We start from the raw sequence: 13,421 nt of genomic DNA, 5'->3' as shown, positions 1-13,421 counted from the left end.
TAATAATAATATCAACAACCAACAACAGCAATAATAATAATAATAATAATAATAATAATAGGCCTAATAATAATAATAATGCCTGAAAGAACATAAGTCTTGTACTACTGCCAACAGCTTAGTAACGATAATAGGCAATAATAATAATAATAATAATAATAATAATAATGCCCGAAAGCAGATTAGAAATGTGGTGCTACTGCCAATTATAACAATAGCCTAATAATGATAATAGGCCTATGTATTTCTATGGAATGGAATGATAATGCTACTACTGCTGCTACTGCTACTACTACTACTAATAATAATAAAAATAATGATAATAATAATAATAATAATAATCTAGCCCAGGGCTATCTATCTATCTATCTATCTATCTATCTATCTATCTATCTGTCAATATAAGGTGCTGTAGGTCGGGTGGCGTCACTGCGGGTGAGTGTGTTGCGGGGGGGGGCGAGAAGAGGGGCCCCCAACTGCAATGAACCAGCTTTGGTGGGGCCCAGGTTGCAAAAGGTTGAGAACCCCTGTTCTAGACTATTAAATGTAAACCGCTCTGAAGCAGTATAGACTCCCACTCTCAAACTTCACGATCTGTATGTTAGTATCTCTGGTGCTGCCATCTAGTGTGTAAGAAGACACAAAGCTCATAATGAATATTAATCAAAAGCAACACCTCAGAGAATCCAAATTTGTCTCACCAGTATTTTGTATTGCAAAATTCGAAACAATGAAATTCTGTCTCTGACAGGTCTGTTTGGATCCAGGATTTGTGGAATTCCTCAAGAAATTCTTGCATTACTCCCGTCAGGTCACCAGAAGTGTATAATGATTTCAGTCTCAAGCCAAGAGGACAAAATACTCAGCAGCTGTGAAAAAGGGCATGAAGAGAAACCATGAGAGATCCTCACAATGGAAACATAAGCACAATATTTTGACCACCTACTTGTTTTGACGAGTTTTTACGCCCGAATCCACAGACTGTTTAGGTTCATAAGGCCTTGGGGCACAATTCCACACACTGTCAAAGATGATAACTGATGCTTTTATACTGATGCTCTGTAGAAATATATTGTTAATGTTAGTTAATTTCATTACTCTTATTAGCCTGATGGAGGGATATTTTTATTCACTGTTTTACATATCTGGTCATATCCTACATTTCATTTAACAATAATAGCATTTTATGAACATAACATACACTCACAGGCTACTTCATTAAGAACTCCCCTCCATCCCCCTGCTGTTTTCTGCAGTTCTGTAATCAGCCGATCCCTCGACAGCAGCACGATGCATCAAATCCCACAGATACAAATCAAGAGCTTCAGGGCCCGTTTACACGAGGACGCTGTCGGGTAAAAACAACTAAATATTTTATCGGAAGTGCCTTTCGTCTACACGGGGACGGCGTTTCCGAGGCTGAAAAACGGAAAAAATTGAAAAAGCCTTCCAGAGTGGATAAGTTAAAAACGGCCCGCGTTGCATATCCGTCTAAACTACCCAATACGCGAAACTCTGCTCGGATCTGCTCACGTCGGGTACGCACTTACGTCATACATATGTCATATACTGTACATGCCAGCCCGGGAAGTAAGAAAGTAAGTAAAAAAGTAAGAGCATGTCTGATTACATCGATCCAACGGACCTTCAAGCTGCTCTGGCAGCTTTAATAAACGTCCAGGAGTCCTTCGAACATCTACACCCAATCTGCACATATACCGTTAATGAACAGAGGCGGGTATAGTATGCTCTTACTTTCTTACTTCCATAGCCAGAGTAGTCAAAGTTTTTGCGGCGCAGATGTGCAGATCAGACAAGACGGAAGACGTTGCGCATGCGTGCAGACATAGCGGAGGTCTTTCACAGCGCCACCTAGCCGCGTGGCATGCACATCCGATTGAATTCCACACATTTATGCGTCACCGTATAGACGCAGATTTCCTCCTTGAAAACGGTCGTGTAGACGCGGAAAAAAGTGAGAACGAAAACAGACTTTTGCGTTTTTGTTTCAGACCGTCCCCGTGTAAAGTGGGCCTCAGTTAATGTTCACAATGTTCAAACATCAGAATGGGAAACACTGATCTCAGAGTGTGACTTTCTGTCACTGTGGTCTGGGTGCTGGTTTGATCCAGATGGACTGGTTTGAGTATTTCAGAAGCTGCTGATCTCCTGGGGTTTTCACACACAACAGTCTCTAGAGTTTACACAGAATGGTGCAGAAAACAAAAAACACTGAGTGAGTGAGCGACAGTTCTGTGGATGGAAACAAACGCCTTGTTGATAAGAGAGGGTCAGAGGGGAATGGACAGATTAGTTCGAGCTTTTCTGCCAGGAAGGATATAGTAACTCATATAATCACTCTTTACAACCGTGGTGAGCAGAAAAGCATCTCAGCCTGAAACAGAACACGACGTTGGGTTCCACTCCTGCAGCCGAGAACAGGGATCTTAGAACCAACAAGTTCCTATTAAAGTGGCGGGGGGTATATTTCATGATTATCCAAATTATGATTAACAATTATTCACCAACTAGTCAGTCTTATATTTTCAAAAAAATTTATAATGAATAAAATCTAGAGAATGTCTTGCATTATCAATAAACACAATTTGAGCATGGATGAAGAAGTATGATTTCTTTAATGAGTGAACTTCTTTGGAACAGTACAGTGATGCTTTCCAAACCATACAAAGTGGTTCAGTACGAAAAGTGTGTAACGAAAATAAGTCTTGAGAAGAAAGCAAGTTCTGAGACTTTTTCACGAGAACTGCAGCACGTCCTCGCTCACAGCTGCGTGAGTAAGCATGTGCTGCTGAAAAGTTCTCCGCGAACAGAACGTCTTGCTGCACTCCAAACAGTGCTGCAGCGTCTCTCCTGTGTGAATCTGCTGATGGGTTTTGAGAGTAATGCTGGAACTAAAACTCCTCCGACACTCCGAACACTGATACGGTTTCTCTCCTGTGTGAACGCGCTGGTGTTGTTGGAGATGACCCATTTGCGTGAAACTCTTCCCGCAGTCTAAGCACTGATACGGCTTCTCTCCTGTGTGAATTCGCTGATGGTTTTTGAGAGTATCGCTCGAACTAAAACTCTTCTGACACTCTGAACACTGATACGGTTTCTCTCCTGTGTGAATGCGCTGGTGCTGTTTGAGATTACTCAGACTGCTGAAATGCCCCCCACACTGTGCGCAGTAATAGGGTTTAACCCCTGTATGAACCTGTTGGTGGAGTTGAAGAGTGTACTCGCGATTAAAACCCTTCCCGCACTCTGAGCAGTAATACGGCTTCTCTCCCGTGTGAATGTGCAGGTGCTGGTGGAGATTAAATCTTTGTGTAAAACTCCTTCCACAGTGTAAGCACTGATATGGCTTCTCTCCCGAGTGAGTTTTCTGGTGTTTTATCAGATTCCCTCGATCGATAAAACTCTTCCCGCACTCTGAACACCGATGCGGTTTCTGTCCTTCGTGAATGCGCTGGTGTCGCTTCAGGTTACTGAGGCAGGTAAAGCTATAACCGCACAGCGAGCAGCGACAGACTGTCTCTCCGGTGTGAACGCGCTGGTGTTTTATGAGGCTGCTGCTGTCAATAAAGCTCTTCTCACACTGCGAGCACCGATACGGTTTCTCTCCTGTGTGAACGTGCTGGTGTCGTACGAGATGAACCTTTTGAGTGAAACTTGTACTACACTGCGAGCACTGATACGGCTTCTCTCCCGTGTGAACAAAACGGTGCTGTTTGAGATTACTCCTTTTAGCGAAAGTCTTCTCACAGTCCGAGCACTGATACGGCTTCTCTCCACTGTGAACGAGCTGGTGTTGCTTCAGATTACTCCTTTTACTGAAGGTTTTCCCACACACTGCGCAGTGGTGACTTTCATTCTGTACTCGTCTATGAGCGGGGTTCCCAGGTAAATTAGAAGAGAACAACGTTTGCGGACTACTGGAGCTCCTCATGGGTGCCAGATGTTCATACGTAATCTCAGCTGACTTCATCATAGTCGGATCTGTTGCTATTTTAGCAAATATAAACTTCATTTGAAGGAAAGAGGACAGCAGGAGAAGACAGCACTCATATCTGGATCAAAATTAAAGGAAAAAAATGGACAATGGTTAAATATTTTAAAACACATGCAACTTGATTAATTTTATAAATTTAATTTCACAGTTAATGTTTAATAACAGATGTCTTTTGGAGGGAAATTTCAGAAGTGGTGGAGGTATAAACATATACCCTAACAAACTCAGCATTTTAATGCTATTATGTATGAAATTACAGGGATATATTCAACTTTAAGAAGTCATGTGGATTACAATATCCTTTAGTGCCAAATCAAAACCATCTGTCTTTATTAATAAAGAGGAACTGCTGCTCTTTAGGTTCAATGGAAAAGGGCAAGAGCAAGAAGAATCCAACATAAAACAACAAACCACTGATTAAAGCTGTGCTGCCTTTCAGATTTTTCAAGTGTCGGTCATAAAAAGAATTTTTCCAAAACACCCAATTATTTTTGTTTAGTGACTGAAAGCTACTGAATTCAAAAATCACAGACTTCCAATTTTATTAGTTAAAAAAAACAAAAACAAAAAAAAAAAATTAATGAATTTCAGGCCACATGGCTCTGAATTCCCCACTATTTTTTCCTGCTTCACCATGACCCAATTCAAGATACTACGTCATGCATCACATGGTGGGCTTTCCCCGTTCACGCAAGGCATTGTGGGATACAAATTTGAAACAGGAGAGAAAAATGGAGGACGCGAGTGTGCGAATGAAACGTGAAAGACTGACTACAGTAACAACAAACAAGAAGAAAAGACATGTTATATATGAAGGAAAGGAAACGCAGGACCAAACTAATAAATATGGGCGCTCAGCGAGCACCTCGGTGTGATCAGCTGTTCGTTTAGCGACAGAATGATGGAACTGTCAGTGCACGCTCAAAGGGAAACCTGTAGATGGCAGTAATGCAACACTGTGGATGCCAGCTGCTGTAAAACCCAAAAAGAAGAAGAAGAAGGTAAACCTGCGCATGCACACACGGACTTCCTCTGTCTGCTTGACTGCATGAAGCGAGCGATTTCATGCACATTATTTGCTTTAATCCCCTCAAATTAAATAACTTCCCAGCCACAGAATGGCCTGATATTTTGTGAGATATTACAGAAATAAACAGATATCACAATCACCACATTTCAGACGGAACTAAATTTCACTGATTTTATGAAATTGAAAGGTTGTCTACTTTTAAATATGTCATGCAAGTTTTTCATATACACACACACACACACATTTTATATATATATATATATATATATATATATATATACACACACACACACACAGTGGTGCTCGAAAGTTTGTGAACCCTTTAGAATTTTCTATATTTCTGCATAAATATGACCTAAAACATCATCAGATTTTTACACAAGTCCTAAAAGTAGATAAAGAGAACCCAGTTAAACAAATGAGACAAAAATATTATACTTGGTCATTTATTTATTGAGGAAAATGATCCAATATTACATATCTGTGAGTGGTAAAAGTATGTGAACCTCTAGGATTAGCAGTTAATTTGAAGGTGAAATTCGAGTCAGGTGTTTTCAATCAATGGAATGACAATCAGGTGTGAGTGGGCACCCTGTTTTATTTAAAGAACAGGGATCTATCAAAGTCTGATCTTCACAACACATGTTTGTGGAAGTGTATCATGGCACGAACAAAGGAGATTTCTGAGGACCTCAGAAAAAGCGTTGTTGATGCTCATCAGGCTGGAAAAGGTTACAAAACCATCTCTAAAGAGTTTGGACTCCACCAATCCACAGTCAGACAGATTGTGTACAAATGGAGGAAATTCAAAGCTATTGTTACCCTCCTCAGGAGTGGTCAACCAACAAAGATCACTCCAAAATTAAGGCGTGTAATAGTCAGCGAGGTCACAAAGGACCCCAGGGTAACTTCTAAGCAACTGAAGGCCTCTCTCACATTGGCTAATGTTAATGTTCATGAGTCCACCATCAGGAGAACACTGAACAACAATGGTGTGCATGGCAGGGTTGCAAGGAGAAAGCCACTACTCTCCAAAAAGAACATTGCTGCTTGTCTGCAGTTTGCTAAAGATCACATGGACAAGCCAGAAGACTATTGGAAAAATGCTTTGTGGATGGATGAGACCAAAATAGAACTTTTTGGTTTAAATGAGAAGCGTTATGTTTGGAGAAAGGAAAACACTGCATTCCAGCATAAGACCCTTATCCCATCTGTGAAACATGGTGGCGGTAGTATCATGGTTTGGGCCTGTTTTGCTGCATCTGGGCCAGGACGGCTTGCCATCATTGATGGAACAATGAATTCTGAATTATACCAGCGAATTCTAAAGGAAAATGTCAGGACATCTGTCCATGAACTGAATCTCAAGAGAAGGTGGGTCATGCAGCAAGACAACGACCCTAAGCACACAAGTCGTTCTACCAAAGAATGGTTAAAGAAGAATAAAGTTAATGTTTTGGAATGGCCAAGTCAAAGTCCTGACCTTAATCCAATGGAAATGTTGTGGAAGGACCTGAAGCGAGCAGTTCATGTGAGGAAACCCACCAACATCCCAGAGTTGAAGCTGTTCTGTACGGAGGAACGGGCTAAAATTCCTCCAAGCCGGTGTGCAGGACTGATCAACAGTTACCGCAAACGTTTAGTTGCAGTTATTGCTGCACAAGGGGGTCACACCAGATACTGAAAGCAAAGGTTCACATACTTTTGCCACTCACAGATATGTAATATTGGATCATTTTCCTCAATAAATAAATGACCAAGTATAATATTTTTGTCTCATTTGTTTAACTGGGTTCTCTTTATCTACTTTTAGAACTTATGTGAAAATTTGATGATGCTTTAGGTCATATTTATGCAGAAATATAGAAAATTCTAAAGGGTTCACAAACTTTCAAGCACCACTGTGTGTGTGTGTGTGCATATATATATATATATATATATATATATATATATATATATATATATATATATATATACACACACACACACACACACCTCAAAAAATTAGAATACCAATTTAATTCAAAAAATGTAAAGTGAAATATTTAAAGCCTTTTTAGTTTTAATTTTGATGATTATGGCTTATAGCTCATGAAAATCAGAAATCCAGTATCTCAAATTATTAGAATATTCCCCAAGATCAATCAAAAAAAGGATTTACAATACAGAAATGTCCAACTTCTGAAAAGTATATTCATTTATACACTCAATACTTGGTTGGGGCTCCTTTACCATGAATTACTGTATCAATGCGGTGTGGCATGGAGGTGATCAGTCTGTGGCACTGCTGAGGTGTTATTGAAGCCCAGGTTGCTTTGATAGTGGCCTTCAGCGTATCTGTATTTTTGGGTCGGGTGTTTCTCATCTTCCTCTTGACAATACCCCATAGATTCTCTACGGGGTTCAGGTCAGGCAAGTTGGCTGGCCAATCAAACACAGTAATATCATGGTCAGCAAACCATTTGGTAGTAGTTTTGGCACTGTGGGTAGGTGCCAAGTCCTGCTGGAAAAGGAAATCAGCATATCCAAAAAGCTCATCAGCAGATGGAAGCATGAAGTGCTCTAAAATCTCCTGGTAGATGGCTGTGTTGACTTTGGACTTGATAAAATACAGTGGACCAACACCAGCAGATGACATGGCACCCCAAATCATCACAGACTGTGGAAACTTCACACTGGGCTTCAAACACCTTGGATTCTGTGCCTCTCCACTCTTCCTCCAGACTCTAGAACCGTGATTTCCAAATTAAATGCAAAATGTACTTTCATCTGAAAAGAGGACTTTGGACCACTGAGCAACAGTCTATTTCTTTCTCTCCTTAACCCAGATAAGACACTTCTGACATTGTCTCTGGCTCAGGAGTAGCTTGATATTAGGAATGCGAAAGTTGTATCCCCTTTCTTGAAGATGTCTGTTCGTGATGGGTCTTGATACACTGACGCCAGCCTCAGTCCACTCCTTGTGAAGCTCTCCCAAGTTCTTGAATCAACTTTTCTTGACAATCCTCTCAAGACTGCGGCCATCCCTGTTGCTTGTGCACCTTTTCCAGCCACCCTTTTCAGCAATGACCTTTTGTGGCTTACTCTCCTTGTGGAGGGCATCAGTGATCATCTTCTGGACAACAGTCAAGTCAGCAGTCTTCCCCATGATTGTGGTTGTGTGTACTGAACTAGACCGAGAGATACACTGTGTTCATACTGTTTTACTCAAACTCGAAATGAAATATTCTAATATTTTGAGATGGGGTTTTTTTAATGTTTTTGTACTGTATGCCATACTGATTAAAATTAAAATAGAAAAATGCTTGAAACATTTGTTTGTGTAATGAGTCTATAATAACTTTCACTTTTTAAATAACTGATGGAAAATATTGAACTTTCACAATATTCTAATTTTTTGAGATGCACTAGTTGGGAGATGCACTAGTGTACACACACACACACACACACTCATTCATGGATGGATGGATGCTGCTGAAAGTGTTATGGTTACTTTCATGTATTTTGCTGAGAAACTGTTGGCTGACGCGTCTCTCCAATGAGTTACGTAGTTCAGGCATCAAAATGAGCATCGTACTGAATAATAATTAAAAAAAAAAAAAACACTATACGGAAGCCACCCACCGAGGCTCTGTTACAGAGTTTACAGCAGGACAAAACATGGCCTTGTCAACACTGTACGTCTTTGGTACACAGTTTGAAAGCTGCCAAGTGAAGTTCTCTGGGCTGTAGCGTCACTAAGAGCTTTATGTACGTGTTGAAAAGTGCAGACGTGTTCATGAGGCTAGAGCTGGAGTTCCAGACTAGGGGGTCATAACCCCACGTGTGGTCGACTGATTTACAAACGGGGTTGTGAAAGAAACTCACAACCTCCACTTCTGGTTCATTCAATTACTTTACATATTCAATTTTAAAATACTGAAGATGGATTTTGCGAGTTTGAAATATTAAGAGTTGCATTCAGACACGTCATGTTGAAAATAACGCATGCTGTTGTTTCTGTCTTGGGCTGAGTGTTTTGGTTGCCATTTCACACCACTGCCACTCTCTTCTTTTCAGTTTTTCCCCCCATTTTGTTGTGTTGGTATATTTACCGTATTTTCTGGACTATAGAGCGCACCTGTATATAAGCTGCATCCGCTCCATTTAAAAAAAAAAAATTAAAAAAAGATACACAAGCCGCACCGGGCTATAAGCCGCAGATATCTATGTTGAAAAATTAGATATTTACTGCATGTACAGAACGATTTTGTACTGTAAATGTACATGTATGTACCTGAACAGATTCTTTCCGAACAGTGCCTTTTAACACGGCAGCAACTTTGCTGATTAAAACGGAATAGAACCAAGAGAAAATAACCGGGATTTATTTACCTTCATTTCTCCTGTGTTTGAAACCACAAGTCACTTTAATCATCTTCGCTGGATTTGAAAATAATTACCAGTTAGTAATTTGTCGTGCGTGTTCTATCTGCTAAAGATCTGCTAATTCTTCTTTGCATTGGTTTTTCATCTATCTTATTTTTGATTCTACTTCCGGTTAGAGCGCCCCTAGCGGTGGAAGAAAAATCCACAGAATAGCCGCACCTTTGTATAAGCCGCATGGTTCAAAACCTAGGAAAAAAGTAGCGGCTTATAGTCCAGAAAATACGGTAATGTGTTTTGCCATTCTTCGAAATGCTGTATTTTAAATCACTGGTTGACTAACAGAAGACCTCCAGAACAAATTGCTCAGCAGCAGATTCCCTGGACCTTCCCTCAGACATGATACACGTCTGTGCATGTCTGCTTACTGTGAATCCAGTGCAGCATCTGATGACTTTCAGTCCAGCTAGCTTGTATCCCGTGTAGTGCGCTACAGAGCGTGTAAACGGCGCTAGCTTGTATCCCGTGTAGTGCGCTACAGAGCGTGTAAACGGCGCTAGCTTGTATCCCGTGTAGTGCGCTACAGAGCGTGTAAACGGCGCTAGCTTGTATCCCGTGTAGTGCGCTACAGAGCGTGTAAACGGCGCTAGCTTGTATCCCGTGTAGTGCGCTACAGAGCGTGTAAACGGCGCTAGTTTGTATCCCGTGTAGTGCGCTACAGAGCGTGTAAACGGCGCTAGCTTGTATCCCGTGTAGTGCGCTACAGAGCGTGTAAACGGCGCTAGCTTGTATCCCGTGTAGTGCGCTACAGAGCGTGTAAACGGCGCTAGCTTGTATCCCGTGTAGTGCGCTACAGAGCGTGTAAACGGCGCTAGCTTGTATCCCGTGTAGTGCGCTACAGAGCGTGTAAACGGCGCTAGCTTGTATCCCGTGTAGTGCGCTACAGAGCGTGTAAACGGCGCTAGCTTGTATCCCGTGTAGTGCGCTACAGAGCGTGTAAACGGCGCTAGCTTGTATCCCGTGTAGTGCGCTACAGAGCGTGTAAACGGCGCTAGTTTGTATCCCGTGTAGTGCGCTACAGAGCGTGTAAACGGCGCTAGCTTGTATCCCGTGTAGTGCGCTACAGAGCGTGTAAACGGCGCTAGCTTGTATCCCGTGTAGTGCGCTACAGAGCGTGTAAACGGCGCTAGCTTGTATCCCGTGTAGTGCGCTACAGAGCGTGTAAACGGCGCTAGCTTGTATCCCGTGTAGTGCGCTACAGAGCGTGTAAACGGCGCTAGCTTGTATCCCGTGTAGTGCGCTACAGAGCGTGTAAACGGCGCTAGCTTGTATCCCGTGTAGTGCGCTACAGAGCGTGTAAAGGGCGCTAGTTTGTATCCCGTGTAGTGCGCTACAGAGCGTGTAAAGGGCGCTAGTTTGTATCCCGTGTAGTGCGCTACAGAGCGTGTAAAGGGCGCTAGTTTGTATCCCGTGTAGTGCGCTACAGAGCGTGTAAAGGGCGCTAGTTTGTATCCCGTGTAGTGCGCTACAGAGCGTGTAAAGGGCACTAGTTTATATCCCGTGTAGTGCGCTACAGAGCGTGTAAAGGGCGCTAGTTTATATCCCGTGTAGTGCGCTACAGAGCGTGTAAAGGGCACTAGTTTATATCCTGTGTAGTGCGCTACAGAGCGTGTAAAGGGCGCTAGTTTATATCCTGTGTAGTGCGCTACAGAGCGTGTAAAGGGCACTAGTTTATATCCCGTGTAGTGCGCTACAGAGCGTGTAAAGGGCGCTAGTTTGTATCCCGTGTAGTGCGCTACAGAGCGTGTAAAGGGCGCTAGTTTGTATCCCGTGTAGTGCGCTACAGAGCGTGTAAAGGGCGCTAGTTTGTATCCCGTGTAGTGCGCTACAGAGTGTGTAAAGGGCACTAGTTTATATCCTGTGTAGTGCGCTACAGAGTGTGTAAAGGGCACTAGTTTATATCCTGTGTAGTGCACTAGCATAGGAAGTAGAATCCCATTTGGGACTGAGCCACTGTTAGCCGAGTTGAACTTACCTTGATGTTTCCAGCAGAACGCAGTTAACCACCTCAAATCCCCCACAACGGATCAGATGGAACTGTGGGGGTAAAACCCTGTCAGAAAGAGTTTAATGGAAAGATGATTAGTAGAGTCGGAGAGCTCAGCTCATCAATCAGCAAAACTGCCGCACGGCTTCTTCTATTTCTCTCAATGTGTGGCGGATCGCGACCGAGACGCCCACAGCGACCCCTACTGGAGCTCCACACTCATCACAGCAGGGCAGAAAGGGGAATTAAACTCGACCCCTACTGGAGCTCCACACTCATCACAGCAGGGCAGAAAGGGGAATTAAACTCAGACTGGCAAAAATTGTAACGAAAAGGAAAAAAAATCAAGTACCGAAACAGACTCTGGTTTTTTTACTCTATATTCCGTCCCAGCACCCTGTGTAATATTTATTCTCTTGTTAGAATGCTAATTATCTCGGCACTGGTTTTTGCTTTTGTTTTTCCATCTTAGTTTTAGCCCTGGGCGGCACGGTGGTGTAGTGGTTAGCGCTGTCGCCTCACAGCAAGAAGGTCCTGGGTTCGGGCCCCAGGGCCGGCGAGGGCCTTTCTGTGTGGAGTTTGCATGTCCTCCCCGTGTCCGCGTGGGTTTCCTCCGGGTGCTCCGGTTTCCCCCACAGTCCAAAGACATGCAGGTTAGGTTAACTGGTGACTCTAAATTGACCGTAGGTGTGAATGTGAGTGCGAATGGTTGTCTGTGTTTATGTGTCAACCCTGTGATGACCTGGCGACTTGTCCAGGGTGTACCCCGCCTTTCGCCCGTAGTCAGCTGGGATAGGCTCCAGCTTGCCTGCGACCCTGTAGAACAGGATAAAGCGGCTAGAGATAATGAGATAATGAGATGAGTTTTAGCCCTTATGTAATCTAGTGTATTGCTTTTTTATTGTTGTTCACTGAGGTTTTTTTTTAGACATTTATTTCTTGTACAGTTTTATTTTACATACAGTTTTTCAGCTTGTATTGTTGTATTCTAACATACTGTATTGTTATGGAGCAATTTCTGGCACAAGAATTTCCTTTGGTATTAATAAAGTTTTATCTTATCTTAAGGCTTTATTTTCAAATATCGTAACTGACTGTTCTATTTAAATATCTCTACATATTCTGACAGTAGGGCGGCACGGCGGTGTAGTGGTTAGCGCTGTCGCCTCACAGACTACACATATTCCAGAATTTACAGTTAGGATCTGCAATTTACGTATATGCCAACTGTATTTTATTTATATTTTAAAAACAAAGGGTCAGGAAACAGGGTTAGAAATAAATCCACCTTTTGGTGAAGTCGCTTCATCTCATTGAAAAAATGAGAAAAATCCAACCTTTAATTGAAAATTTTATCCAGAGGAGGGGGGCGGCGCAGTGGTGTAGTGGTTAGCGCTGTCGCCTCACAGCAAGAAGGTCCGGGTTCGAGCCCCGGGGCCGGCGAGGGCCTTTCTGTGTGGAGTTTGCATGTTCTCCCCGTGTCCGCGTGGGTTTCCTCCGGGTGCTCCGGTTTCCCCCACAGTCCAAAGACATGCAGGTTAGGTTAACTGGTGACTCTAAATTGAGCGTAGGTGTGAATGTGAGTGTGAATGGTTGTCTGTGTCTATGTGTCAGCCCTGCAATGACCTGGCGACTTGTCCAGGGTGAACCCCGCCTTTCGCCCGTAGTCAGCTGGGATAGGATCCAGCTCGCCTGCGACCCTGTAGAAGGATAAAGCGGCAGGAGATAATGAGATGAGATGAGATTCTGACAGTAAATAATACACTAAGCTCTGAGCTGTTTGGCAGGAGCAGGGATAGAACATGCATCTGCTTAAAAATGTTTAGTGTCTTACAATGAGGACAGATGTACCACAATGTAAATTGTGTAGTACAATTAAAAAAAAAAGTATGAAGTGTGACAGAATCCTCTGTATAATCCATCCATTAACTTTAGCCGCTTATCCAGTCCTACAGGGTCGCGGG

At 42.7% G+C, this 13,421-nt stretch overlaps 1 protein-coding gene across 1 annotated transcript; it reads right to left on the bottom strand.

Annotated features, from left to right (window-relative positions):
* Window positions 1-2,647: 2,647 nt before the first annotated feature.
* Window positions 2,648-11,716, bottom strand: LOC132885534 (zinc finger protein OZF-like). The gene is made up of 2 exons (XM_060920289.1): window positions 11,446-11,716; window positions 2,648-4,073 (listed from the first exon to the last, which is right to left on the bottom strand). The coding sequence occupies exon 2, from the start codon at window positions 4,031-4,033 to the stop codon at window positions 2,756-2,758; it is 1,278 nt and encodes a 425-aa protein (XP_060776272.1). The 5' UTR covers window positions 4,034-4,073; window positions 11,446-11,716; the 3' UTR covers window positions 2,648-2,755.
* Between the last annotated feature and the right edge of the window lie 1,705 nt (window positions 11,717-13,421).

The sequence above is a fragment of the Neoarius graeffei genome, chromosome 4 (genome assembly GCF_027579695.1).
Source record: "Neoarius graeffei isolate fNeoGra1 chromosome 4, fNeoGra1.pri, whole genome shotgun sequence".
NCBI classification, from domain to species: Eukaryota; Metazoa; Chordata; class Actinopteri; order Siluriformes; family Ariidae; genus Neoarius; species Neoarius graeffei.
Note: the sequence above shows the minus strand (reverse complement) of the source record. Positions and strands in the feature narration are given on the sequence as shown.